At 36.9% G+C, this 26918-nt stretch overlaps 2 protein-coding genes across 2 annotated transcripts; both read right to left on the reverse strand.

Annotated features, from left to right (window-relative positions):
* Positions 1-5064: 5064 nt before the first annotated feature.
* On the reverse strand, positions 5065-18387 carry LOC137035090 (GAS2-like protein 2A). The gene is made up of 6 exons (XM_067408359.1): positions 18036-18387; positions 15765-15994; positions 12358-12465; positions 11983-12079; positions 8800-9058; positions 5065-6697 (listed from the first exon to the last, which is right to left on the reverse strand). Exons 1-6 carry the CDS (start codon positions 18385-18387, stop codon positions 5065-5067), a joined length of 2679 nt encoding a protein of 892 aa, XP_067264460.1.
* A 2567-nt stretch (positions 18388-20954) lies between these two features.
* Positions 20955-26332, reverse strand: im:7138535 (uncharacterized protein LOC797998 homolog). Its single transcript, XM_067407255.1, has 8 exons — positions 26210-26332; positions 26022-26128; positions 25253-25375; positions 24887-25158; positions 23230-23310; positions 23029-23145; positions 22796-22939; positions 20955-21393 (listed from the first exon to the last, which is right to left on the reverse strand). Exons 1-8 carry the CDS (start codon positions 26251-26253, stop codon positions 21232-21234), a joined length of 1050 nt encoding a protein of 349 aa, XP_067263356.1. The 5' UTR covers positions 26254-26332; the 3' UTR covers positions 20955-21231.
* Positions 26333-26918: the final 586 nt, after the last annotated feature.

Below are 26918 nucleotides of genomic sequence, written 5' to 3' on the forward strand. Positions count from 1 at the left end.
AGACTTCTGCGATGGCCATTGTAAAGCGATTTATGGGATATGTCTGGCGATGGATGCTCATTATTGTATGGACAGCTGGAATAGCTGTGATAACCCTCTTGCCAAGGAACTCAACATTTGGGATTTTAACTACAGACAGACAGATGTGGTCTTGAAACAGGAAGTCCCTGTTGCTTCATTACCTAAGCCTTCAAACTGATGTCTCTCCTTTTGGACTGAGAGAACACAACCAACATCTCTGCCTTCTATCTTAGAAATCCAAACTGCCAAAAAGCTGGTGGAAGGCGACAAAAATCAACTTTAGTATTACATTAATAATACACTTCCTGTCATTGCTTACATTCCGGCCAGGACAGAACATAGGACGCTCCTCTATGCTTATGAGTAAATTTAGGTATTGTTTGAATTTTAGTGATTCCAATTCCGATTCTGCTTATCGATTTCGATTCCCAGTTTCAATTCCAATATGGTAAAAAAAAGGTAAACATTTAGATACCAAACATATTTATTCTGTCTTTTTGCAAAACATTCTGTCACAGTTGAATAACATGAACAAAAATCAGCAGCCTAAAGAGCAACTAATTAATAAACTAGACTATCTAATATACATTTAAAAAACTGATGAAGACACAGTCAGTAATACAATAACAATAAGCAAGTTACTAATAGCTCAAATAAATACAACTGATCACATTTAGAATAACACTTTATATTTTTCTTTTTGAAATGAAGAGTTAATTTGCAAAAACCTATAACTCTATACCTATAACCATTTTTATTAATTCTCACAAATCATGCTTTTTTAATGTGCATTCCAAGTAATATCATCAAACTGCAGTTGGGTTGTTTTTATTAAGTAATAATAACTCCAAAAAATACAGGTAACTTACAAAATTAAAGTTAATTGAAATTATGTTTTTTATTATATTTATATATATATATATATATATATATATATATATATAAACGTTTGTTTTTTATCAAAAGCATATAACTCCACATTTCATGTTTCAAAGTTGAACAAAACTTGTAATTGCTTTGTAATTGCATTTAAAACGCACATCAGAACACATATACGCACACACAAACAAACACAAAAGGACAACCAAGGGTTCAGCATGTAAGATGACTGGTGTATGGTGTAAAATGACTTGCAGGAGTCATTTGGGTTCGAACGTGCTATATGTGGAGAATAACGCACCGCAGTCAGTTCATTTTCTTTAAAAGTGCCATTTATCGGTTTTTGCAAATAAACTCTTCAAATATAGATTAATCGGTAACATTTTACAATAAGGTTCATTAGTTAAACATTAGTTAGTGTATTAACTAACATGAACTAACCATGAGCAATATAGTTACTGTATTTACTAATCTTCGTTAACGTTAGTTAATGAAAATACAGTTTATTGTTTGTTCATGTTAGTTCACAGTGCGTTAACTAATGTTAATGTCAAGATTTTAATAATGTATTAGTTCATGTTAACTAATGAACCTTATTATAAAGTTTTACTGAGTAATCCTTATTAAAGTTACAAAAGTTATTCAGTGAAGATCAGTGAGTGATTTTCATTTTTTTTCTTTGATTAACAGTAATAACACAGACAGCAGCAGGTTTATTAGGCTGCTGTCACTTTAAGAGCTAATGCATGGATCCAATATACTGTTACGCATGCATTTTCTTTCTCACTGTTTTTGTCACTAAAGACATAACCGACTGTCTTTACAAGGATATTTTGACTTAATTTTATGTGCATTTGTCCGTTCAAGCGCAAGATAATGCAAAAGAGAACTCAATTCACTATTCACACGCTATATAAGAGGTGGCTTTTTGTGTGCTCGCTCTCGATGTGCACATTACAGAAAACAGTGTGCAAATGACGAATTGAGTTCTCTTCCGCATCTTCTTGTGTTTGAATGGTTAAAAACCACATTAAAATGCACACACGTGAATCTGTAAATGGAATCAAAATGTTAATTCCTGACCTTAAGTATCCGATTCCAGAATTGGAGTTGATTTTTGATTCCCAACCCTACTTACAAGCTAAAGGATCTTCCAGTACCTGCAAGCAGAAGTGTTTCCAGCTCAGGTGCCATACACTGGCACTTATTCTGCAATATGCCACACAACAAAAATTATACAAAAGTATTTGTTCTATGGATACTTCAGTGTTTTTAAAGGGATAGTTCACCCAAAAATGGCATCATTTACTCACCTCTATGTTGTTCCAAATCTGATTGTCTTTCATTTGTGGAACACAAAAGAGAAATTTTAATACTTTGGTGGTTGCTCTTTTCCATGCAGTTACATTGAATGGTTACTGAAGCTTTCAAGCTTCAAAATGGATGCAAAAACACCATGAAAGTATTATAAAATGACCCATATGGCTCTGAAACCATGTGATAGCATTTAAAAGGAACGTAGAGAAATTTGCAAATAATCTTCCCCTGCAGCGAGCTGGAAAAGCTGTGATAACCCTCTTGATGGATAACTACTGCCACCGAATGGAGTCAAATTTAGATGAACTCAAACCAGATCACTTGGATTTGTGACCTAATTATTTAGACCAGTTTTGTGAATCTGAAAAGATTCATTAAAAGAGATCAAACAATGGTTCATTCATTCATCGGATATTGGTACTTTTCCCTCATGGTGAAACAAATAGAGCTTGGACGGATGTGAAGTTTTTTAGTGAGTAACAGCTTGAATGTCCATCTGTTTGTCATACAAAGACATCTTAAGGCTTCATAATGCTTATTATGCATATTCTGGGATATAGTGCAGAACAGTGTTGTTTTTGTATAAATTATTAATACAATATTTTGAAATAGCACTTATTTTTTATATTTTTGGTTTTAATTTTTAATTTTACAGTTCTAGTAATTATGATGTGTGGTTTTGTCATTTTTATTAGTTTATATTTCTACATAGCTTTATTTTTATTACAGTTTTGGTTTTAGTAATTTCAGTACTTCATCTTAAACATATTTATTTTAAATTAGTAAACTTTCATTAAGTACCTTAAATTAATCTAATATTCATATTTTATTTTAATTTAGCTTGTTAATAGCTTTTTCTTTTTTTCTTCGGTGCAGAAGTTGTGTATTTCATCATGAAGCACAATATCTCCATTCATTGTAATTGCATGAAAAAGAGTGAATAGTAAATCATTAAAAGTTCTTCTTTTGAAAGCCACGAGGATGAGTAAATAGTGTCAGATCTTGAACTATCCCTTTAAAGTATTTCTTGATACTCCGTCTTATCCCACAAATGTAATTTAGGCCGAGGTATGAGAATTTGTCACACTTTGAAGTGCTGTAGACACATTAAATCAAGTCACAAGGAGAAGAGGAAAATATCATTTAAATGTAAATGTGTTATAAATGTATGATCTTACATTGTGGAATCCACAGAGTCTTGGACGATGTTTGTGTGAGGTAAGTAAAAGACTAAAAATATTCCCTTCTTTAATAATTTAACCCACCGCATCTCTGGCACACATACAGACCAGCTTCTGCAACACATCAAAGTCTGATCAAATACATCTTAAATACAAATGGCTACATGTAAAGAGCACATACGTCTAATAAATGGACACTGGACACAGAAAATGCATTCTCTTCTGTGTGATGTATGAGTACAAAATCAATACTTACATCAGTATCTGTTCTTCAGAGGTAGTGTATCTGCCCTACTGTTTATATAATGCACTACACGTACTCAGTAAGAACAAGGTGTGATTCGTAGCATGTACTATGCAAATCAGTGAGGCACTGCTCAATGATAAACGAGTGTGCTGGTGAAGCTTACTAATGTTCATTAATCCCTAAATAATCAAAGAGAATCATTTCAGGTAACATGACAAATGGAAGCATGTTTTCCTATTTTTATTTTAAACTGTCATTCAAAATAACTGGATGAGATTCAGTGTAATTCCAAAAGGCTGAATTTAATCTTTTTATCCCAAGAAGTCCACAAAATTGAGGTCCTCGCAGTATCATGCTCTCACAGTCCTCAGAGGATATCTTCAAAAGGGCTCCGCACTGACAAGAGTCTGGGGATGAAAGGGGACTGAGTTTGGAGGGAGGGAACAAGGAGAAGAAAGTTGCAAGGGAGCACAGCTGCTGTAGTGTGACAGGCTGCAGTTCTGACGAAGCTATTATTAGCTCCAGACTTATGCCAAGAGTTATTTATAAAACCTGCAGCAAAAAACATTGAAGTACAAGGTGACTTGGAAACGCCTAGGAAGAAATGATAGCCGAATGCCTGGATGAATAAACAGCACACAGGGATAAATCCTTGTACAGTCGTGTCATATTTATAGCATGTTACAAAATGTAAAAGTATAAACATATAAATCTGTACATGGACATGCATTATGATGTGGGAAATATTCACACGGCTCAGATGTCAGTGTATTGTTTTTATTAAATGGGCAAGTTTCATCACCCTCAATGCCTGATTGTATGGAAGAATAACATCTGATCCGTCATGTCTACAGGCCCCCGACTGCCCAAGCGTGACACTGAGGTGAAATGCTCATTTTAAAAGGATATCAAGAAATAAAGTCATACAAGTTTGGAACAATGTGGTAAATTATGACAGTATTTTAGGGTGAACTATTCCTTTAGCTTGTGCATAGTACACGGAGTGGAACTGGTAAACATCTTGACACAGTGCATATGGTTAACATTTTAAAAAAATTATTAGTTAGACCCTGAAGAGTAATGCAAAACAACAAAAATCCCTTACAATATTTGACAGAAACAACATGGCTACATTGTTATGGCATTAAAACTATAGTAGTCAATGAGGTTTTTCCATACAGTAAATGCATGTACTTTACATAAAAGAAAATAAACAATCAATAAACCAAAGTATTTAATTTAGTGTAAGGCGACTTTATCTCTGATGAAAATGTTGTGCTTCTTAGTAAAAGATGTTAAACGCTTTCTGAAAAATGCTGTTATGAATAGCAAGTAAAAATAGTTCCTGACTAACATGGCTTTTCTGAATTAGTCAAATTTTCAGTAAACTCCAAAATTACAAATTTACTGAGTTGTTGGTTAAACCCAGGATTCCAGATCTTGATCTGCATGTGGTTCCTTGTTTGCGCTTTGGCACTTTGTTGCAATCGGTATTGGGACCTGAGATTTTGGTTTAGTCCAAGTGTTTCCTCGAGAGTTGTCTGTGCCGAAAGGCCCATGTGAGGCATCACTTTCTCTCTGGTTGTGAGAGTTGGCGTCTTTGAAGCTTGTTCTTTTGTAGAAAACTGGTGTTGGGATTTTTGAAGGCTTTTGGTCGGACCTGTGGTCACGTCTCGGTCGCACACAGGGTCTAAGTTTCAGCTTAAAGATGGATGGCACTCTCTCTGGCTTCCTTAAGGATCTTCTTTGTTTGATTGAACAATTCCTCTGATTTTTTACATGTTCAGTTCCTAAACCTGATAAATTACCAGGGGGGATCGAGTTGTCAGCTGGCACCTTCACAAGATCAGCAGCCTCCTTTGAATCCATACTGGATCCCAATGAGGACCAAGAACTGTTCATACGAGGTTTAGAGACCTTAAGGTGATGTGCGGTAGTGTGGTCTTCCACCACCTTAACTCTGAGACCCTTAGGAAGAGTGTTCACCCACTTCTCAACTGACACCTTCTCCGTCTTCCTTTGGCCGCCAGAGAGTTCAGCAACGACTGCATCAAAAGCCCTGTTTCCACTGTCGGGTGTTGCCCGATCAAGACTCGCTGATCTGTTGGAGGCTTTACAGTGGTCAGATAGAATCTCTCTCGAATTCTTAGGAGTCTCGTGGTGCTTCTCATCGGAGCTAGTGCTGGTTTCCGAGTCAATGCTTAGCTGCTGTAGATTGGACAAGATTTCCTCCTCAAGGCTCTTGTAGAGGTTGGCTTCCTGAAAAGGGCTGAGAGGAGGAGGAGTGAAGAGATAACTTCTCTCAATTCCTCCCTCTTCAACTAAATCTGCTTTATACTTCTGAGACTCAAGAAAGCTGTCAGAAGGTTTACTTGAGCTGCTAATGAGAGGCGACTGCATAATGTTTGGCACTGGTAGGGCCAAGTGTTGTACCTTCTTGCTGGCTGACCTATCTGCTCCTTGTCCAGTTACATCCAGAATATTTTTCGTTTTATCTGGGGACTCTTCTTGAGAGATCTTAGCTGGTGTTCTAGGTCTGGTGTGTTGTGCTTCTGAGATGGCCCCTATTATCCCTTTAAGAGGAGAAAAGGAGCGGATGAGACTCTTTTTAGGACCCCCATTGCTCTCCGGCTCATGAATGGTGATGTTCGGAGGTTTGGGACATGAATGTGTATTTCCGGGAAGACTCTGGAAGGTCCTTCCTGGACTTTCTTGTATGTCCGGGTTCTCTCGTCCTTTTACTCCAGCTTGTCTCAGTTTGGAAACAAACTGCGATTTGGTCCAGGTTTGACCCAGATTCTTCTCAGGCACTTGCTGGGGTTGGATCTGATTGGTGTTTCTCTGAAGGACTAGAGGTGTTTGAGGACGCTGTATCTCAGGTTGTGGTGTGGGAGGATGAAGGGTGGCCCGTGGAAGACTGTTTGTCAGGCGAGGTGTGGGTGATGTCCGTGTTGCATTTCTGCCTGTCCTACTGGAGGAGTTTGTTTTCAAGCTGTTTCTTCTGTCAGCACAAGTGTACACATGTGATGGAGTACTCGGTCTCTCTCTTAATCTGGAAAAACACCCACACAGAGCTTTGTCAGTGAGGTTGTGCTTTCTCAACAGCTGTTAATAGTATCATGTATTTACGGACACAAATAGTCATGATTAAGCATATGGTAATACAAACTCCATTTTATCAGATCAGAAGGGATTTGATCAAATGGACACTTTATGGAGATACATTAAAACAACCAATTTGCAGGCTCACTCTCAGTTTATGGCCTCATTTACACCAGGCATTGGCATGTGTTTTCTACATTTTCACATTTTGAGGTGGTCTGGGACTGATTTCAACCACATTTAATTAGGGTGTAAATGCAAATGTATTTTTGTTATTGGCATTCAGTTGTCATTAGCTTTTTCTTTTTCTGCTTTTATTGTCAAAAAGACACAAGACTCAGATAATTGGATATCGTTGAGTAAATCAGGTGAGCAAATTGCAAAACTACTAAGTTCTTTTCCAGTTAACTACACTTGGAATCTCTCATTTTGCTAATTTCTCCTCTCAAAGAGAGAGCTATTTTCTTTACATCTAATCCCCATTAACTTCCTTTACTGGGGGTTTTGTAAAGAAAGAAAATGCAAGAAATGACAGAAAACATTTGAGGCCCTATTTTAACAATCAACGACATGATGGCACGGGTGCACTTAGGGCGTGTCCGAATCCACTTTTGCTAGTTTAACAACTGAAAAAAATGGTTTCAGTTACCTCAAAATAGCAACACGCTAACAATGCGCCTGAATGCACCTCGTTTTCAGACTAACACGCCCATGGGCGAACAGATGGGAGCGAGTGCATTTGCTATTTAAACAATGTGGGCGCTGAATGTGTAAATGATAACTGCGTCAGGCTGAAACTAGCAAAAAACACTTGCGGCGTGCCTGGCGTCGCATTGCACCAGGTGTATGATAGGGTCCTTGGAGTTATCCATCAATTTTAATGACTTTAAATGACTCGTATAAACGCATATAATATGTAAGTGAGTGGTGATTTGCATTTTACACAGGTAAGTGTGATTGCATCTTTATCCAATCACACAGGCGATTCATTGGAATGAAGGTGTAAATGCAATCTGGATAATAAATATAATTTCAGATAATAATCGCACAGTGATACAGTCTGTCATTAGTGATTATTGTTGCAAACTACAGATTAAAATTAACTATCTAAAACACTCATGTTAACATTATGCTTTACCACAAAAATCAAGGATCAACATTCACATGGTTCATTTCTTGAATGTTAATTTCTCCCATTGCTCTCTCCTTTTGTTATTCTTCTAATTTTATTACAATGATTTAATAGCCAACATTAAATGTGGTGATCATTAAATGTGTGTATTATAGAGACTATAGAAATAGTAATGTGAAATAATAGGCCTTGTAATTACATCCTTGCTGAGGTCTTTGCTGAAAAGCGTGACATTGCTAATGAGATGTCATGATGAAGTGGAACAAGTTTGTTTCTTAGTGACTATTTAATTGCAGAGGGGCAAGCTCAGTTGTAAATGTTATTTCTTTTATAAATCATAGTCTCTGTCTCTCTGTCTTGCACACAAACCAAGTTTATACCTTAGACTCTGTGTGCTGTTATTGTCTGGGTCTCAGACAACAAGTAAAGTGTCTGTGAAAATCCAAGGGTTTAAGTGGATTTTTATCATCCTGTCAGCCAGATCTAAGCCTGAGAGGAAGATTTTCAATTAGACCAATGACATTTCAACAAGTTCTGACTGTATATAAACAGAAAAAATGTAACAACAGATCTTTTCTCATGCATTGTGATGTACATACACGCAAGTGAAATGGATTATTGGGGTAAAAAAATTTGTGGACCTGGTTCTATCTATCAGTTGATGATTGGACAGAGGCAGATCTGAATGCGAGCTTGCAGTTGATTGTAAGAAAGGGATGAGGTTTATAGGGATGAAATGATTGGAGAGGTCCTGCATACATCAAAATTAAACATCATTCACCAAATAATCAATAAAATGGAAATAGGTATGAATTTAAATTTCATGCCAACTTCATAGTCAATCAAAACGGACCATATTTATTGTCGTAACAGTTAAATAGCTATATAGGTACTGCATTGCAAACCAACTGGGCACTTACTTGTTAGGAGAGGGACTGTTTCTCCGGCGGGTGGGCTGATAGTCAGGGTCCGGGGAACAGGAGGAGCGAGGGGGAGAGGGCCATCCTCTCTGGGCTCTGTATGGGGCTGAAGGGGTCCAGACAACTGGCTGAAGGGGGGACTGAGTTCGGCTCAGCACAAGAGTGGTCTGAGAAGCACACTGGGCATCAGGTCGTGGTGTGGTCAACCGCTCTTTGATCTCATGGACCGGAGTAGCTGGACGTGTGGTCAACTTATGGACTGATGTATGCATGTATGTGTGAGAGAGAAATAAAACGAGGTTTTGCAGGAAATACTGATCCAATTCCTTAGAGTGCCCCTATTAAGCTTTATTCAGATATTACCTTTCATGTAGTGTGTAATATAACCATTAATGGATATGAAAGGTCTGGAAAATTTCAAAGACCAAAGTACATGACAAATGGATTTATTGTCTCCTAAATGAAAGAACCGATTCTGAACTGCCTGAAATGAGTCGTCAGTAATTCAACTCTTACTTCCTGCTCAAACCTACATAGGTTTGTAACAAATTGCCAGATTATGGTCTTCATTGGCTGCCTGCAAACAATGTCTACTTTGACCCTCAAACACTGTAGTTGTAGCTGAGCCTGGAAGAGTTTGATTTGTGTTGTCGACATGTTGAGAGGACGCTGTTTTCCCACTTCCAAAGGATGACGAAGTGATGAGTCAGTGCTTAATTTAATTTTTACAAATGATACCACAGCAGTTTAACTTCAACCTTTTGTTGTGTTCCTTTCATTTTACTGATGACTTAAATCTTGCCAAGGTCAATGTGGGATTTGCAAAATGTTTTTTCAATTAAAGATGCAGCAATACCCACTTTATTTGGACCATCTTGTGCCTCTGGATCACAACCTGTAAGCAGTGGTGTAGTCTAGTTTTCATACTCACCCGTCCCAGAGCGACACCCCATAAGCACCACCACACTCACTACTGCATATAGTCTGCATCTGATCTAGGCTACATGTAATTGAGAGCATTCTGAAAGACTGCTTATGTAGGTTATCAATATGTCAATTTATTATAAGCAACACAAGACTTTAACAGCCAATGACATTTACACCTGGAGAGACTGAACTGATTTTTTTACTGTTTAGTGTCAATCGCCATCTAACTCAGCCCGTTAAGATCTACATTTAGCCTTAGATGTTATATGAATATGGTCCCTGGAGCATATGTTTTATCAGTTGGCAATTTTCAATGCACATTAAAGAGTGCAGGTTGCAACTATTATTAACAATAATGGAAAGATGAGGCTTATCAGTATGTCACAACATCACCCTGCTTGGACTTTGTTTTCTGTTTTACACCATTTCCTGCCAGTCTGTCATCATAGTTATGCATTTCGATTCACAAGCTTGCAATTTGATTTGATATCAGTTATTTTGGATATACCGGATATTTTAGGTACAGTACATGGCAAATTTTCTCAAGAAAAAAAACAAACAATCTCTCATCTAAAGGATAAAGGAACTGATTTGAATGATAAAATGAACTGATTTGTATACAAGCTTAAATTACACTTAAGATAAATTTATATAATAGTAAAGTTACAATATAATAGGCCTACTAACTTTAAAATTATTTGTACTCCAATTCGTTTTTTTTTTAAATATAAACATTTAAATGGTGGCTGTCAACATGATGGATTTATTCATGCATTATATAGGCTATTGAAGAACATTACAAATTATAATTGATATGTAATATAGTGCACATAAGTGACGTTACATTTGTTTTATTAACGTCTTTCCGCGGTTGAACACTGAGTAAGCGATTACACGAGACATGACATGTATCAGATTTCAGTAAGTTGTACTGTATGTTTTAACATACCTTTAGATGTTCATTCATGTTTATTTCACACTGTAACTGGTATTAAAGCGGAGGAGAGGATCAGTTCACGTTCGCTTCACGCTGCCGCTTCTCTTGAACTGAGGCACTACAGCGATCAGTCATGCCACATTATAGAGCGCCAAGACTATTTATGTAAAATGGGCAGAATAGAAATATGAGACTTTGTTTCATGTCAAAAGCAACAGAGCACAAAGCTTATTGCGATTTATTGGATGGTTACGTATCCTCGTGCTTTTTTAACTGGGTATACGGAAATCCTTGACCTTTCCTAGTGGGTATATGGCATATACCTGCGTATCCTGTAGACTACACCACTGCCTGTAAGTATGATTAATCATTTATGTGTAAGTTTTCTACCGAGTGTTCAAAATATTCTGTTAAAGTCATGCTTGCAATGGTGGTTCAGGTTGATTAGCTACTTCTTCTGATATTTAATTTTTGGACTTGAATTGATGCGATAAAACCAACACCATAGATACTGTTCGTATCACTGTGTACAAGTGCTGAAATTCTGATATGCTAATGAGTGTTACATTTCCAACACATGCTGAAAGCGACAACAGACTGAGCCATCTGACCAATCAGAGCAGAGGAAGCTCTCAGAAAGGAGGGGATTAGAGAGACCGAATCCTTGATTGAACCGTTTGAGACACTGAGAAAAGAGGTGATGCTGCAAATGTATATTATGATAAAAATTAAAGTGTTTTTTGACCTTGGATGCATGTAAACCTATTATAGGAGAAAACAAAATTAGGAGCTTTTAAAATAGCATAATAGGGGCACTTTAAAGAAGTTATTTACAGTACATGTGTTGAGATGTGATGAAATATTAGTGAAGATTATACATTATGCCACTATTGCATAATCCTACTACAATTTCTCATAATGTACTTCATCATACCAAACCGGTCTTAAAGGGTTAGTTCACCCAAAAATGAAATCTCTGTCATTAATTACTCACCTTCATGTTGTTCCAAACCCGTAAGACCTTCGTTCATCTTCATAACACAAATTAAGATATTTTTGATGAAATCCAACAGGTTTTTTTATCCTTAATAGAAAGCAACGAAATTACCACATATCTTCATTTGTGTTTCCGAAGATGAACGAAGGTCTTACGGGTTTGGAATGTCGTGTGGGTGAGAAATTAAGGACTTTAAAGGGATAGTTCACACAAAAATTCTTGGGTTGAGATACGTGACAAACTAACACAAACCTTTCACTGTTTATATAATTTCTGATGCTAATTTTTGTAGGTAGTTGTAGGTGTGTATATGTGAGCGTACTGAGAGAAGTGCAGCGGCAGGGATCATGTTTGTCAAGATAGTGCTCCAGGGTGTCCCATCCTCCGCCCACTCGCACCATCACATGATTCCTCAAAATCTACACAGAGAAACATACATACACACACATAAGTCTTAATAAAAATGTATGAGCATCTACAGTTGATTGTGGGTTTGTTTAGGAGCCATTTATCTCATGTTGTCATATCAACAAAAGAGATACTCTTTCATTTCTGCTAAACAAAGCTTCTGAGACAGTAAAAGACATATTTTGATGACTATGATAGATTAACATTTTCCAGCATAGGCAGGCAGAAGTAAGAGTAGCGCTTAGAAAAATACTAAATTGACAGAAAGAGAAAAAGAGGTTTCATATACCCGAACAAATATGAGAGTGTTGGAGTCTCCAACCCTGTATTTGCCCTCTGATACCTTCACCATGGGGAATTGGGTTGGGCAGGTGCATCGGCTTATTAGAAACTGGACCTGCACACACGAACAAACACAAGCTCAAAAACATTATTGGAATGACCCGCACACTTCTGATAGAGTATTCTAAGCAGACCATGTAACCTGCCACTTTGAAAGCCTTCATAAATCAGTAAGGAGAAGACCCACAAATCAAAATGGCAGGCTAATCCAAAGTTCTCCTCTTTTCCTATCCTGCAAATCATTTTAAACAGTAAAAAGAGGCATGAATCTTATAGGAACGGATGGATGTTCAGCTTTGACCCTTTGGGTGTCCTTGTTTCCTCTTGCATGCCTTATTGGTTGAATAACACCGGGGTTCGTGCTACAGGTGGTGTAGTGTTTAAAGTTTAAAGGGTTAGTTCACCCAAAAATTAAAATTCTGTCATTAATTATTAATTCTGTCATGTTGTTCTAAACCAGTAAGTTCTTTGGAACACAAATTAAGATATTTTTGATGAAATCCAAGAGCTTTCTGACTCCTCCCAAGACCGCAATATAATTATCCAGCGTTAGCGTCAGTTCAGGAAGGCATCAGCTGACTCACGTCTACCTATAGGAATACGATGCCTATAACAGCACCCATATATTAGCTCTTCAGTATTATTAGCAGCTATTGCATTTCTCAGGAGCCAATTACCCTCCTCCATCCCCAGCTCCTCCTCTCTTCAGTCAGGATTGGCCTTATGATTCCCCTGAATCAAACTAATTCTTGAAATATGATTAATATAATTATATCTGCATATATTGGGGGGGGGGGGGGTGTCTGGGGGCTGGGAGGGTATTGCTGCTTTCCCTGCTCTTATCTATGCTAGGCTGCATGGATGCATAGGGAGTTTTTGCCCAGAACAGATCCATTCCGCCAATACAAACTCTATGCAATTATCAATCATATTTGACGATAGTGGTCCTGACAGAAACCACATTCAAGGTCCAGAAAGGTATTAAAGACATCATTAAAATAGTCCATGTGACTCCAATGGTTCCACCTTAAATTTATGAAGCGATGAGAATACTTTTTGTGCCCCTTTTTGTGATTTTTTTTTTTTTTAAATTAACTGACTGCTGTGCGTTATTCTCCACATATAGCACGTTCTGAACCCTAAATATGTTTTGTCAGAAAAGCTGGTTTTGTTCGCTGTCAAGGCGTCGCGAGTTCACATTTTACAGCAGAAACTGACAAGCGCCCTTGTTGTTTGTGTACAGAAACCGATAAATCCGTTTTAGCGAATCAGCACAAAGTATTCAGGTCAGGTGACAAGGCTGCTAGTCACTTCAAAAAAGATGCGCTGAGGAGAGATTCATCAAAGCTGACTAAAAGTGATCGAGGATTTATAATTTTGACTCCTGTATGTCCTTGTACACTCTACATGTCTTACATGCTGAACCCTTTTGCGTTTGTGTTTGCATGTGCGCATTCATGCATATATGTGTGTGCCAATCTGTGTGTGTGTGTTTTTGTGTGAACACATGTGTTTGAGTGTGTGTAAATGCAATTACAAGAAATTACTGGGTTTGATTCAACATGAAATGAGGAGTTATCTGTTTTTGCCAAAAAATGACTGTTGGAGTTATCTGCTTTTACAAAAAAAAAAAAAAAAAAAAAAAAAAAAAAAATTTATATATATATATATATATATATATATAAAACATACTTCCAATGAACTTTAATTTTGTAAGTTACCTGTATTTTTGGAGCTATTATTACAACCCAACTGCAGTTTGATTTAAATAACCTAGAATGCACATAAAAAAAACACACACACACGATTTGTGAGAATTTTAGTGAGAAAGTTATCTGTTTTTGCAAATGAACTCTTCTTCTCTTCAGTGTCATTCTCCTATCCTGTTTATGCTCCGCGCTTCCAGGTTCTACGTCAGAACGCCGGCTCAGTATTGGCCAACGCTGTTCAAGTGAGCACCACGACACATGCCAATAGACGGCCAACAACGAGTTGCCGTTCTTAGATGGAACCCAGAAGCTCTGCACTGTGTGAACTGTGTAGGAGAATGACAGGGAAGAGAAGAAACTGTTGAAATAAAGTTGTTATTTTTGGTTTGTTTTTGCACACAAAAAGTATTCTCGTCACTTCATAAAATTAAGGTTGAACCACTGTAGCCAATGTCTTTACTAACTTTCTGGGCCTTGAAAGTGGTAATTAAATTGCTGTCTATGGAAGGGTCTTATGGTCCTATGGGTTTGAAATGACATGAGGGTGAGTAATTAATGACAGAATTTTAATTTTTGGATGAACTAACCCTTTAAAGCTGGTAACTAGAAGTTTGGTGGTTCAGTCGCTGGAAGGAGCAAACCATGAACAGCCAACATTATTCCAGTTGCCAGGTTTGTGTTACAAATCCAGCCCAAATGGGGAGGAAAGGGGGGGTTCCGGTATAAATTGTGTTCCGGGGCGTAAAAATTGAGCTCTGGGTGAGGAGGCTGGGATATGTCCATTACACCTGCAGACCAAAAAACATCCTGCAGAAACTGTAAAAGTAGCCCAATTCTGCAGGAAAATCACACACTTGGCAACACTGATTGTGCCCTTGAGCAAAGCATTTAATTACAAATGGCTTGTGTCTGCATTAAGAGTACTTTATAGGCAAGTCACTTTGGATTAAAGTATCTGCTAAACGAATAATTACTAACAACAAACAGCGACTGTGACTGTGAAAATATTCATTAGACATCAATGGTGAAAAAAAAGACATATCTTTAATACAGAAAATGAAGTTTTAGGACCACTGACTCTTTCTTTTTTCTTTTACAATTTTTTTAGCACATTTTTCTTCTTTAAATTATCATTTATGTATTATGTATGTGCTCAATATATATATATATATATATATATATATATATATATATATATATATATATATATATATATATATATATATATATATATATATATATATATAATCGTGTCTAGACACAACATTAAAAAATTTAAATCTTTACAATGTATAAATTCTTTACAATTTAAATAAATAGTTTTTATCTTCTGCTCTAACTTTTATGTGCTCAATTGTTGTCAAACATATTACAATGTAAACAGTCGTTTATTTTCATTATGCTGTTTTTGATTTCATTTGAATTTGCGAATATGAAATGTTCTTCTTGACAGGTTTTTTTGAGATTCACCTAAAGGGATCATTCAAAGACTGCAATGAACCAAATTAGGTCATTTTAAATCCACAATTTTGATGGTATCAAGTTATTTTATGCGAAAATATCTTCATTTAGATTCAATTCTTATTTAAAATCCAATGCCCTCGGCACATCAGTAAACATGTGAATTTAATAAGTAATGCAGCACCATCTCATCCAGGTTCTGGATGTTTATCAAGCGCTTCTGTGGTTTGGGCTGAGCAGGCAAGTCCTCCATCTCTTCGCGAATCTCCTCCTCAATCTCCTGCTCCAGCTGAATGAGGACTGGTGAAGCCATGCCGAAACGAGAGGCCCGTCTGGCCACCTCAAGAAGGCACAGCACAAAATTCTTCTCATTCTTACGCAGGACAAGGTCGTCTGTCTCGAACATCAGTACATCTGCAATGGGGGCAGAGTTTAAGATGGTAGCAGAAAACAGAACTGGAACAAATTTGTGAAAATAAAAGGTATTTTGTTTTGTTACGCTGGTCTATATGACAGTCATCTTGGACTTACACCTTGTAGGATGCGGCATCAAGTAAAGTTTTCAGTTACTGATGTCAGAAATTTGCTATTTAACATTAAAGGTGCCCTAGAATTAAAAATTGAATTTATCTTGGCATAGTTAAATAACAAGAGTTCAGTACATGGAAATGACATACAGTGAGTCTAAAACACCATTGTTTCCTCCTTCTTATATAAATCTCATTTGTTTAAAAGACCTCCGACGAACAGGCGAATCTCAACATAACACCGACTGTTACGTAACAGTCTGGATCATTAATATGTACGCCCCCAATATTTGCATATGCCAGCTCATGTTCAAGCCATTAGACAAGGGCAGAACATCTGGATGTGCACAGCTGAATCATCAGACTAGGTAAGCGAGCAAGGACAACAGCGAAAAATGGCAGATGGAGCAATAATAACTGACATGATCCATGATATCATGATATTTTTAGTGATATGTAAATTGTCTTTCTAAATGTTTCGTTAGCATGTTGCTAATGTACTGTTAAATGTGGTTAAAGTTACCATCGTTTCTTACTGTATTCACGGAGACCAAAGCCATGTCGTAATTTTCATTATTAAACACTTGCAGTCTGTATAATTCATAAACACAACTTCATTCTTTATAAATCTCTCCAACAGTGTGTAATGTTAGCTTTAGCCACGGAGCACTATCAAACTCATTCAGAATCAAATGTAAACATCCAAATAAACACCATACTTGCGCGATTAGACATGTTGCATGACAAACACTTTGTAAAGAACAATTTTGAGGGTTATATTAGCTGTGTGAACTTTGTTTATGGTGTTAAAGGCAAGCGCAAGATCCGTGGGCGGGGAGCGTGAGGATTTAAAGGGGCCGCAGCCTAAATTGGCTCATATTTAATGATGCCCCAAAAAGGCGTAGCTTGATGATGCCAAGTTTGAGCGCGGAATCTTGGGACATGTGGTCTTCGCCTCAATGGACGATGGAAAAGAATCGGGATAGGACTCGCCGTGGGAAGAAATCATGTTCATGGATGTGATTATTAACATTACTGTAGTATAAAGCGGAGCAGGACCGAGTGTTGTGGGAGCTGAACTTTTTTAACAGCAATTGACAGGCGACTCCTCACACATCCTGGAGCCTTGGTTAAAATTGCAATTTTCTCACTATTCACAAATAGTTGAAAAAATTTGGGATGTTGTAAGTACTCAAGTGAACAAAATATATAACACTGGCCTAATGGTTTTTGGATATTTTACTGCAAAATTCTTACATATTGCACCTATAATTTATTCCACTAGCAAGGATATATTATAGAGGTCACCATGATTTTGCCAAGTAAGAAAAGTTCCTGGATCAACATACCCCAAAAATAGATCCTAACCCTACCCATAACTTGTCCTTAAAATCAGAGGGAAATGATAGGTGAATAACACTGATGTAGAAGCACCTAACCCTGATTTTAAGGCTAAACTTAACAAACTATAAACTTACCCCTCAAAACTGATTGGTTGACTGGAATGTTGTTCCAGGATCAACAAAGATGTTGTACTTGTTGAAATCACGTTGACCATAGTATAGACTTGAAGAACAGTACAGAAAGACAAGTATTCGATTGGTCATGTGATCTCAATATGGTGGCCCCCATATCTAATACATGTAAAGGCTACTCTTATGACATGAATCTTCCTCTAATGTGAATGTATATGTCTTTAAACGTATGAATCAAATGTACAATTAACGTTTTTTGTGTAAAAACCTTGGGAAAAATACATTTGAGCAAACAGCACAACACTTGTCAAGCTATTGTGAGCTCACAGCACTATCTAGTGGTAAGTGTGCGAATCGCAAACATGTGATTTTATATCAAGCTATTTCTATATGCTGAGTAATATTTTTTTATTCGACAAATATAAAACGTCACATTAAAATGATAAAACATACCAGGAATGCTCATCTCTTTTCGACACCAGTTGATAAAATTCGTCACATTATCCCGGGCCAGGAATGTTGTAGGATGTGCAGAGCTGTTGAAAGTGACTCCAGAAGCGGGCATCTGGATCTCAGAGGGTCCGCTCCTCTTCAGAAAGTCATCCGCCACTCGTGTCACGTTATTGGCGTGAGCACACAGAAGCGCACCTGTCTCTAACATCTCCAAAATATTATTTACGTCAATGTCTATGTTGTATAAATCTCCCAGCCATTCTGCCAGGTCTTCTTTCATGGCATAGAGATATTCCTCGCCGGATTTAAAAGGCTTGATGCTTTGATTGGATGCATGCTGAATTCCAGACATGGCTTGAACTGAATCAAATCAATTTAATCGACTTAAAAAATAATCCAGTATTGTAAGGGAAAAAATAAGACTCGCGAAAAAAATACAGTTGCACTTGCAGCATACATAGTGTAACTGACAACAAAATAGTCTAAAGTGTTCGTTTAGTTCGTTTTATCGACTCCAAAGAGAAATATTTGCCGTCCTAAATTGAGTGTAAATACAAATTAATGAAATGCGAGGTTGTGCAGTGTTGCGTTGCAAAGTTTCAGCGCTTTTTAATGTTGTCAGGGTGTGAATCGTCCTTGGTTACCAGACAGCGTCTTAATCCAAACACTCCAGTTAACCATTTACTGCCCACAAGTTCAACTCCTTACGTCAAACATATCGATAATAAACACCAAAGTATTGAGGAATATTATTACGATAAAACAGAAATCTTTTTTTGAAACTATCCCTAAAAGTGTTACACTTCTCAGTTTAAAGTCACCATGAAATCAACTGCAGGATTTGTAATAAATGATTTATCTGTGCACGTTATTATTTAAAATAATAATAATAATATGAATATTGTGCTCTCATAATCTTTAATAACAAGATATACAAATAATTTCTACTCCCTTTAATCTTCTGTTTACAGGCATGAGGGCAGGGCAACCTGTCACTCACATGACATCACAGCAATAACAAACCACCACCATCAAATCAATTTCTGATGGACAATTAAGTCCCACCCTACATTTCTACTTGTTCAGAAGCTGTTAAAAATGAAGTTCCCAAATGACGCACTATGCACTTATGCACTATGTAGTCATCCATGTAGTGCATGAATTGTATAAGGTTATTTTGTCATTAAACATTGGAGTCTGACAGCCCCTTCCCCTCCACTACATAATTAAAGCTGCGACAGTTGAGTGCATGAAGTGTCCAACTTCAGGTGCATCCCAATTTGCGTACTTATGCACTATTCTATGACGTTTTTAAGTATAAATAGCGTAAGTAGTGTGTTCACACTAAAAATTCCAAAAAAGAAGTGTTGGACACTTCATGCACTCAACTGTCGCAGCTTTAATTATGTAGTGGAGGGGATGGGGTTGTCAGATTCCGATGTTAAATGGCAAAATAAACTTCTAAAATTCATACACTTCATGGATGACTACATGCATAAGTGCATAGTGTATACTCATGGATGAGTACAAGTACGTAGTGTATAGTCTGTCATTTGGGACGCAACTTTCATTTTTTTCCGTTAATTTAGTGCATCATCTGGGTATTTAGAGTGCACTTTTTCTTTTTGGAATTTTCTGTGTGAACGCACTATTGCACTATTTATACTTAAAAACGTTATAGAATAGGGCATAAGTATGCGAATTGGGACGCACCTCCCCAGGTCCTCCTCATAATCAGGGCTGCGTTCGAAATCGCATACTCTCGAGTAGGTACTTATTTTGAACAAGTAATTACTTAACGACCGCTTAAAAAGTGTTCTAAATAGTATGAGTGTGTGTAGTATGAATGTAATTCGGATGTACTAACTACATTCACCATGTTGTCATTATCACATGACCAACCAGTGTCAGTTGCGTTGCTTCACTGGCATTCACAAATCCTCTCCCCTGGCCTCATGGGACAGTAAAGTGTCCATCATATGCACACTTCTTCAGTCTCGCTGGAAGTAGTCGGTCATCAAGTTACTTTTTGCCTACTCTTTTATTATGACTACTGTGAATTTGGACATGTTTCTTTAGTCACATACTGTTTTTCACCTGCTATATAGTAGGGAAGTGATTTTGGATTTTGGATGCAGCCCAAGTCTCTGTTAGGACCCCAAGTGATCACATTAGCTCAATTACTTTTAATAGGTACTCTCTAGTGCCTGATTACAATTCTTACAAAATCATGTTATGATAAATGCTGTTTGGACTACATTAAACGACCATTAATGTCTGTACTATTAAGCTTATGTACTAGCATAGCATACATACCCGATTAGCCTGATGATATCTTAGTTTATTCACGCATTTGCACTTACCCTACATGTGTTCACAATCACCTTTAATGTAATTACATGTTAAATTAAGTGTCCAAGCATTTCAGTTATAAAAAGAATGTAATGATGTTCAGTTATTTATTTAATAAATAATACCCTATTAACAGTTTATCAAGTGAAAGAAATTACGTTTTACTTTTTTAATTATGCACTATATAGTAAGCTATACATATTATAAATGAATATTGTTTATAACATTAACTGATAGTTGATAGAGACCCGTTTTTGAGGGAGGACCGATATGTCATGACACCGCTTTGTTTTTTTTTTTTAAACAATCTATATCTATTCTATTCATAATAACACATATTTTCTATGTACTCTCAATTAAATCTAACAATTTAGGCCATAAAAAATGTATTTTAATTATTACTAAGAACTAGACGAATGTTAGTAGTTTTCAATGAATGAACTGTGGGACATTGCTGTCACTGCCTGAGATGTCACGTCAACAACTACTTAAAAATGCACATGATAAATTAATAATTATTATTAGGGGGAATGTAATAAGGGAAAAGAGTTTAAAGAAAAAACATTGTTTTAAAGGAAACATAATTGCCTTTAATAATGTCATAGGTCTTGGTTGTGAAAAGAAAATACAGCTTGTAGCAATTTATATTTATACATTTCATTGAAATGAACGTATTACATTTTTGTTCATCAAATTAAATAGTGCATAAAGTGATTTGAAACATTAAATAAGATTTTTTTTTAGCATAGTCCATAATCATTCATGTTACTGAGAAATATTGCCACCTTATAACAAGCTCTTTGTGTTGTGTTAGTTACAAAACTAGCACTAAAAAAACAAACCTCTAATTCTTTTTATCTTTCTTCTTCTTCCCTGAATATTCTCGCCTTCTCTTTCTATACTGCTGATGACTGCCTCCTCCCTCACTGCGGCCGGTGAAGCTGGGCATCGGTGGCTCGATCTCTCCTGGACGTCCCCCTCTGTCTGGGACACTGCCCATTAGTACCTGCACAAACAAATGTTTCACATCAATTGTTGTAAAGTCAAAATTGATTTTCAACCCTCTTTGTATTGTTACAATGTCGGAGGTATATGTAAATGAACAAAGTTTAGTATTTCTCTGTGTTTCCTGGACCAAGAAATCCCATTTATTTGTCAGTAAAAGTCCACTGGATGACGCAAAACACATAATTTCGACAGCTCCAGGGCTTTCTACAAGGCGAAAACTACAGATTGTACTTTCACATATTTGTATCCCCGACCACGACAGTCGGATCGACAGAGGGTTATTAACAGAACAGTTATGCTAAGAGTAGGTTTATCACTGTAAATTGTATCATACATTGTCTTTAAACAGCATTATGGTAAAAATATTATGGCTACAGCCTTCTTACCGGTGCTGTTCTGAATTTTTACTCCCTGCCAAATTGAAGCTGCTACTTGATTGCCAAATCCTAACCCCACCCCCTAATCCTAAACATAACAATACCGGAGAATGATAATAATAATTGTGACTTTTTCTCTCACAATTCTGAATTTTTTTCTCAGAATTGTGTAATATAAACTGACTATGCGAGAAATAGTCAGAATTGCATGATATAGTCACAACTGCATGTTATAAAGTCAGAATTGCGAGATATAAACTTGCAATTCTGACTTTTTTCTCCGAATTGTGGGTTTACATCTCACAATTCTGACTTTATAACATATAATTGTGAGTTATAAAGTCAGAATTGCGAGTTATGAAGTCAGAATTGTGATATAAACTCACAATTGTGAAAAAAAAGTCAGAATTGTGAGATAAAAAGTTGCAATTATCTTTTTTATTTTTTATCAAGTGGCAGAAACAAGCTTCTATACAAACACTGTTTTTGTAGTCATTCAGTTTAAAAAAGGACACTATAGACACAGAGGTTTTTCAGCTTTTCCGTCGAAGTTTTCTCTTTACAATTTACAATTCTTTGCAGACATTAGCCACCGCCTACAATTCTCTGGACCCTTCACTAGAAACTGAAAATAACTCACTCCCACTAAATCTTTACTCTTTGAATTCTTGCTCAAAGGAACAATACATGTCGACACCATTATGTCAAAAAGTTTCCTTAGAAGCATTTCCTACTCAAGCAAGGTATTTGACTCTGGTGAAGCCTATCCAATAGGAAAAGACTAGGAGAAGACTAGGAGTGGCCTTGGATGGCTACATGCCCAATAGCATCAATTTAAAAAAAAAAATTGCCTTCCTACCACATAGGCAGCCACATTTTATTGAAAGCCCATTTTGCCAGTACTGAATTATACCTTTATATCTTTTCTCATGTAATTTTCCTCACTAAATTGAATGCACTCAATGCTGGGAGAAAAAAGTGAATTATTGTTACTATTAGAAGTAAAACTTTGCTGAAGGGTACCTTGTGAACAGCTGTTGAAGGCCCTGCTTTAACCGGCCTAATGCGAGACTCGTCCTCTCTGGTCGCCAACAGCATAGCAATGGAGACAGAGGACTTAGAGGAAGGTGAAAAGTGTGGCATGGAAGAAAGCACAGCACTGCGTTCCTTGAAAGAACAGAGAGAATTTGCTTGATGAAACAAATATTTCAATACATACTTGAAGGTTTGAAAAAAAAAAAAAAAATTGTTAGTACCTTTCCCCTCTCTCCCCAAGCAAAGGATTGTAGCGTGACATAAAAGCGCTTGATCATCATTTGGCGCCGGCACTCATAATCCTTACAGAGAGCTCTGTTGATGTCATTAATCTTTTTCTAAGAGAGAAAACAATAATTGTGAAAATGTTTGTTCTGGAAGAGAGTTCTGGAATAGGTCAAACGTAATTTTGCAATACGTACCCATTGCTCAGAGTTCAGACTGGTATTCAGTAACGCTTCTGGCATTTCACCTTCTGGAAGTGATGTCAGCCGTGACTCCACCTGAATGAATGACACTCATGTTATGTTAAAAATATTTAAAAGTTTAAAAGTTCTTTATTTGCATCTATGGTGCCATTATCATCCATAGAACCTTTACATTCCAAAAAAGGATTTAAGGTTTTTTAGATCATTAGTTTTTCACACTAAAGAAAAAAATGGTAAACACCACTATTTTTGAAAATAGGCTCATTTTCCAACTCCCCTAAAGTTAAACAGTTTTACCGTGTTCGAATCCATTCAGCCGATCTCCGGGTCTGGCGGTACCACTTTTAGCATAGCTTAGCATAGTTCATTGAATCTGATTGGACCGTTAGCATCTCGCTCAAAAATGACCAAAGAGTTTCGATATTTTTCCTTTTTAAAACTTGACTCTTCTGTAGTTTACATCGTGTGCTAAGACCGACGGAAAATGAAAAGCTGCGATATAGGCAGGCGCAATGATATTACACAGTGCCGGAAAATAGGCTAACTTCTGTCAACATAACCAACGTGACCACCTGCTTGCAACCATGGAGACATTTGTGAAAGAAGATTCAGAATATATTTACTTTGGTGCAGATCCTAAACCATATCTATATGAAACCGGAATACACTGAAGATGAGCTTTTGGAACATGAAAGTTACCTAGCTGAGGAATATTTTCATCTGCTGCGTAATATCATTGCGCCTGCTGCACCCATGGTACGGCAGCAAAGTTCCTTGATTATTACGCCGGAATGAGAGTATAGTTCCTAGCCATATCGGCCTAGAAAATGGCAACTTTTCATTTTCTGTAAGTCTTAGTACACGACGTAACTACAGAAGAGTCCAGTTAGAAATAGGAAAAATATCAAAACTCTTTGGTCATTTTTGAGTGAGATGCTAACGGTCTAATCAGATTCAATGAACTATGCTAAGCTATGCTAAAAGTGGTACCGCCAGACCCAGAGATCAGCTGAATAGATTCGAACACTGTAAAACTCAACTGTTTAACTGTTTAGGGGAGTTGGAAGATGAGCCTATTTTCAAAAATAGTGGTGTGTTCCTTTAAAGGAACCATGAAAATAGAATTTCTAATTGTATGGAATATTGCAGTACTTATTATAAATCATTTCCCTGTGCACATAATTTTTTAATATTCATGTGCCATTATAATCTTAATCAAAATAACTTCCCATCCCTCTTGCAGCAACATTTCTTCTCTTCTTTGATGATGTATTTACTGGCACGAGGACGGGGCAACCTGTCACTCACATGAGATCGACCAATAACAAACCAAAACCATCAAATCAATTGCTGATGGACAAAATCAAGTCCTGCCCTACATTTTTTCTTATTCAAAAAGGAGTTTCACTCTGATATACGTCATAATAGAGAAGAAAAGACTTTGCAACTTTCGTTACATGTCAACATTAAGAACTAAAAAAGGTTCAATGAAAGGTTCTTTGGTGGAACTCAAAAAAAGATCTTCTATAGCATAGCTGCGAAAAAGCCCTAATTGGAAACTTTTTTAAGAATGTAATGATTGTAATAATTTTCATTTAACCCTAACCCTAACTAACCCTTACTAGACATTCACTGGTGATCAGTTTCCTACCTCTGCACAGGCATCACTCATCTGAGAGGATGTTTCTAAGCCAAGAGTCTGGAACAGCTCTGCCAGATCCTTTTTTACTTCTTTCCAATTAGTTTTATCCTCTTCCTCTTGACTGGTTTTCTGATGCTCATCTTCATTGCCCATAGTAAGACTCTCCTGTTTTCTTTGCTCTTTGCCATTCGTCTCACAATGCTCTTTGCCATTTATCTCTTCTGGATGACTCTCTGTGTACTTCAGCATACGCGCTGCCATCAACTCAGACAGCAAATACTCTGTAAAATGAAAGATAATAATATGCACAGTAGCTCTTCACAGAAAATCCTAAAAATGCAGAAATTGAGCACATCTATCATCTCCCTACCTTACCGGTCACTCTGAACAGGAGAAGCGGGCTAAGGTGCTCTGATAGAAGTGTATTTTGAGGACAGGACATCTCCTTCAGCACCTCCCTCAACTCCCCAACCAGAACTGCACCACCAACTCTCCGTGCTGAAGCACAGTTACATTTTATGCATAATACCAGCTAAAAATGGGTGGTTAAACAAAGTTCAGTAATTTCACTTTAATGGCAATTAATATATCCGTTTCAATGCCATTCGAGTGAAATAACTGAACATAAACATACAAGCTTGATAAAAATGCTCATTTTAGAAGAAAATTTCAGACGGCACTTAGAGGGTTTTGCATTTGTAGTCTTCAATTGTTGTCTTATAGGCAGGAAAATTCTTTCAGACAGGTCTTAGTTTAAGCCAGGATTGGGCCTTAGTTCAATTAGGATATTTAAGTAGCTTTTATAAATGTACATTACTGATGTGCATCTTGAGACAAAACAATGGCATTGACATATTTTAAGATTTGTGAGTGAAAGTTGCTTTCAGTTAGACCAGCTCAAACATGCATTTTAGTCTGGAACTAGGTTAAGCCTTGTCTGTGAAACAAAGGGTTCAAGTTTTAATTTTTAATCCCAGGCCTAGAATTAAAGCTAAATAAGTTACACATTATTATTAGATTTAAAAGTGCAGCTCTAATCATTTAAATATGATACAGGGAAATCCCTTATTGGCTAATCACAAACGACTAAAAAACGAGATCAATGGGGTGGAAACCTTGTATAGGATTGTCTTGGTTGGGTTACCTGGTACATCAGGACAATTTGCTCTCAGTTCAGAGATCAGCCAGGTGAGCAAAGGGCAAGGTAATTCGTCACACTGACAGGTCTTCAAGCACTCTCTGCTCTTATACCTATGCAATATTAAAACAGATGTGATTGTTATTATCTTCTTGACAAGAATAAAACATAGTTTTTAAATCGCTGTTACTCACCCAAGAGCTTTAATTAAAGCGATTGCACCAGTATCTCTCTCCATAGCAACTGTACTTCCTTATTCGCCATTCACGACTGTGGTGTTGTAAACAAGACAGTAGAAGTCTCTGCAGATAACCGATTGCAAGACTAAATTAATCGATCGAAATCGATGCGCTCCACAGTTCAATCGTCCTGACCTAATCGCTAAACGGACAGATTCCTTTGGTTCTAAACTATCAACAAGATAAGAAACATAAAGATTGGTCTTGCTCAGACACCCACGGATCTTGACTCACTCATGACTCTTTTTTTGCTCGCAAATAAATAATAATAAAAAAAAAACGCAAATTATAAAGTAAATAAAATATATAAACAAATACAAGTAGAGAAATTTATTTTCCTAATTAAAGGGTTAGTTCACCAAAAAATTAAAATTCTGTCATTTATTACTTACTCTCATGCCGTTCCACACCGGTAGACCTTCGTTAATCTTCAGAACACAAATTAAGTTGAAATCCGATGACTCTGTGAGGCCTTCATAGCCAGCAATGACATTTCCTCTCTCAAGATCCATTAATGTACTAAAAACTATTTAAATCAGTTAATGTGAGTACAGTGGTTCAATATTAATATAAAACGAGGAGAAGATTTTTGGTGCACCAAAAAAAATTAAATAATGACTTATAGTGATGGCTGATTTCAAAACAATGCTTCATGAAGCTTCAG

The sequence above is a fragment of the Chanodichthys erythropterus genome, chromosome 13 (assembly GCF_024489055.1).
Source record: "Chanodichthys erythropterus isolate Z2021 chromosome 13, ASM2448905v1, whole genome shotgun sequence".
In the NCBI taxonomy this organism is placed as follows: Eukaryota; Metazoa; Chordata; class Actinopteri; order Cypriniformes; family Xenocyprididae; genus Chanodichthys; species Chanodichthys erythropterus.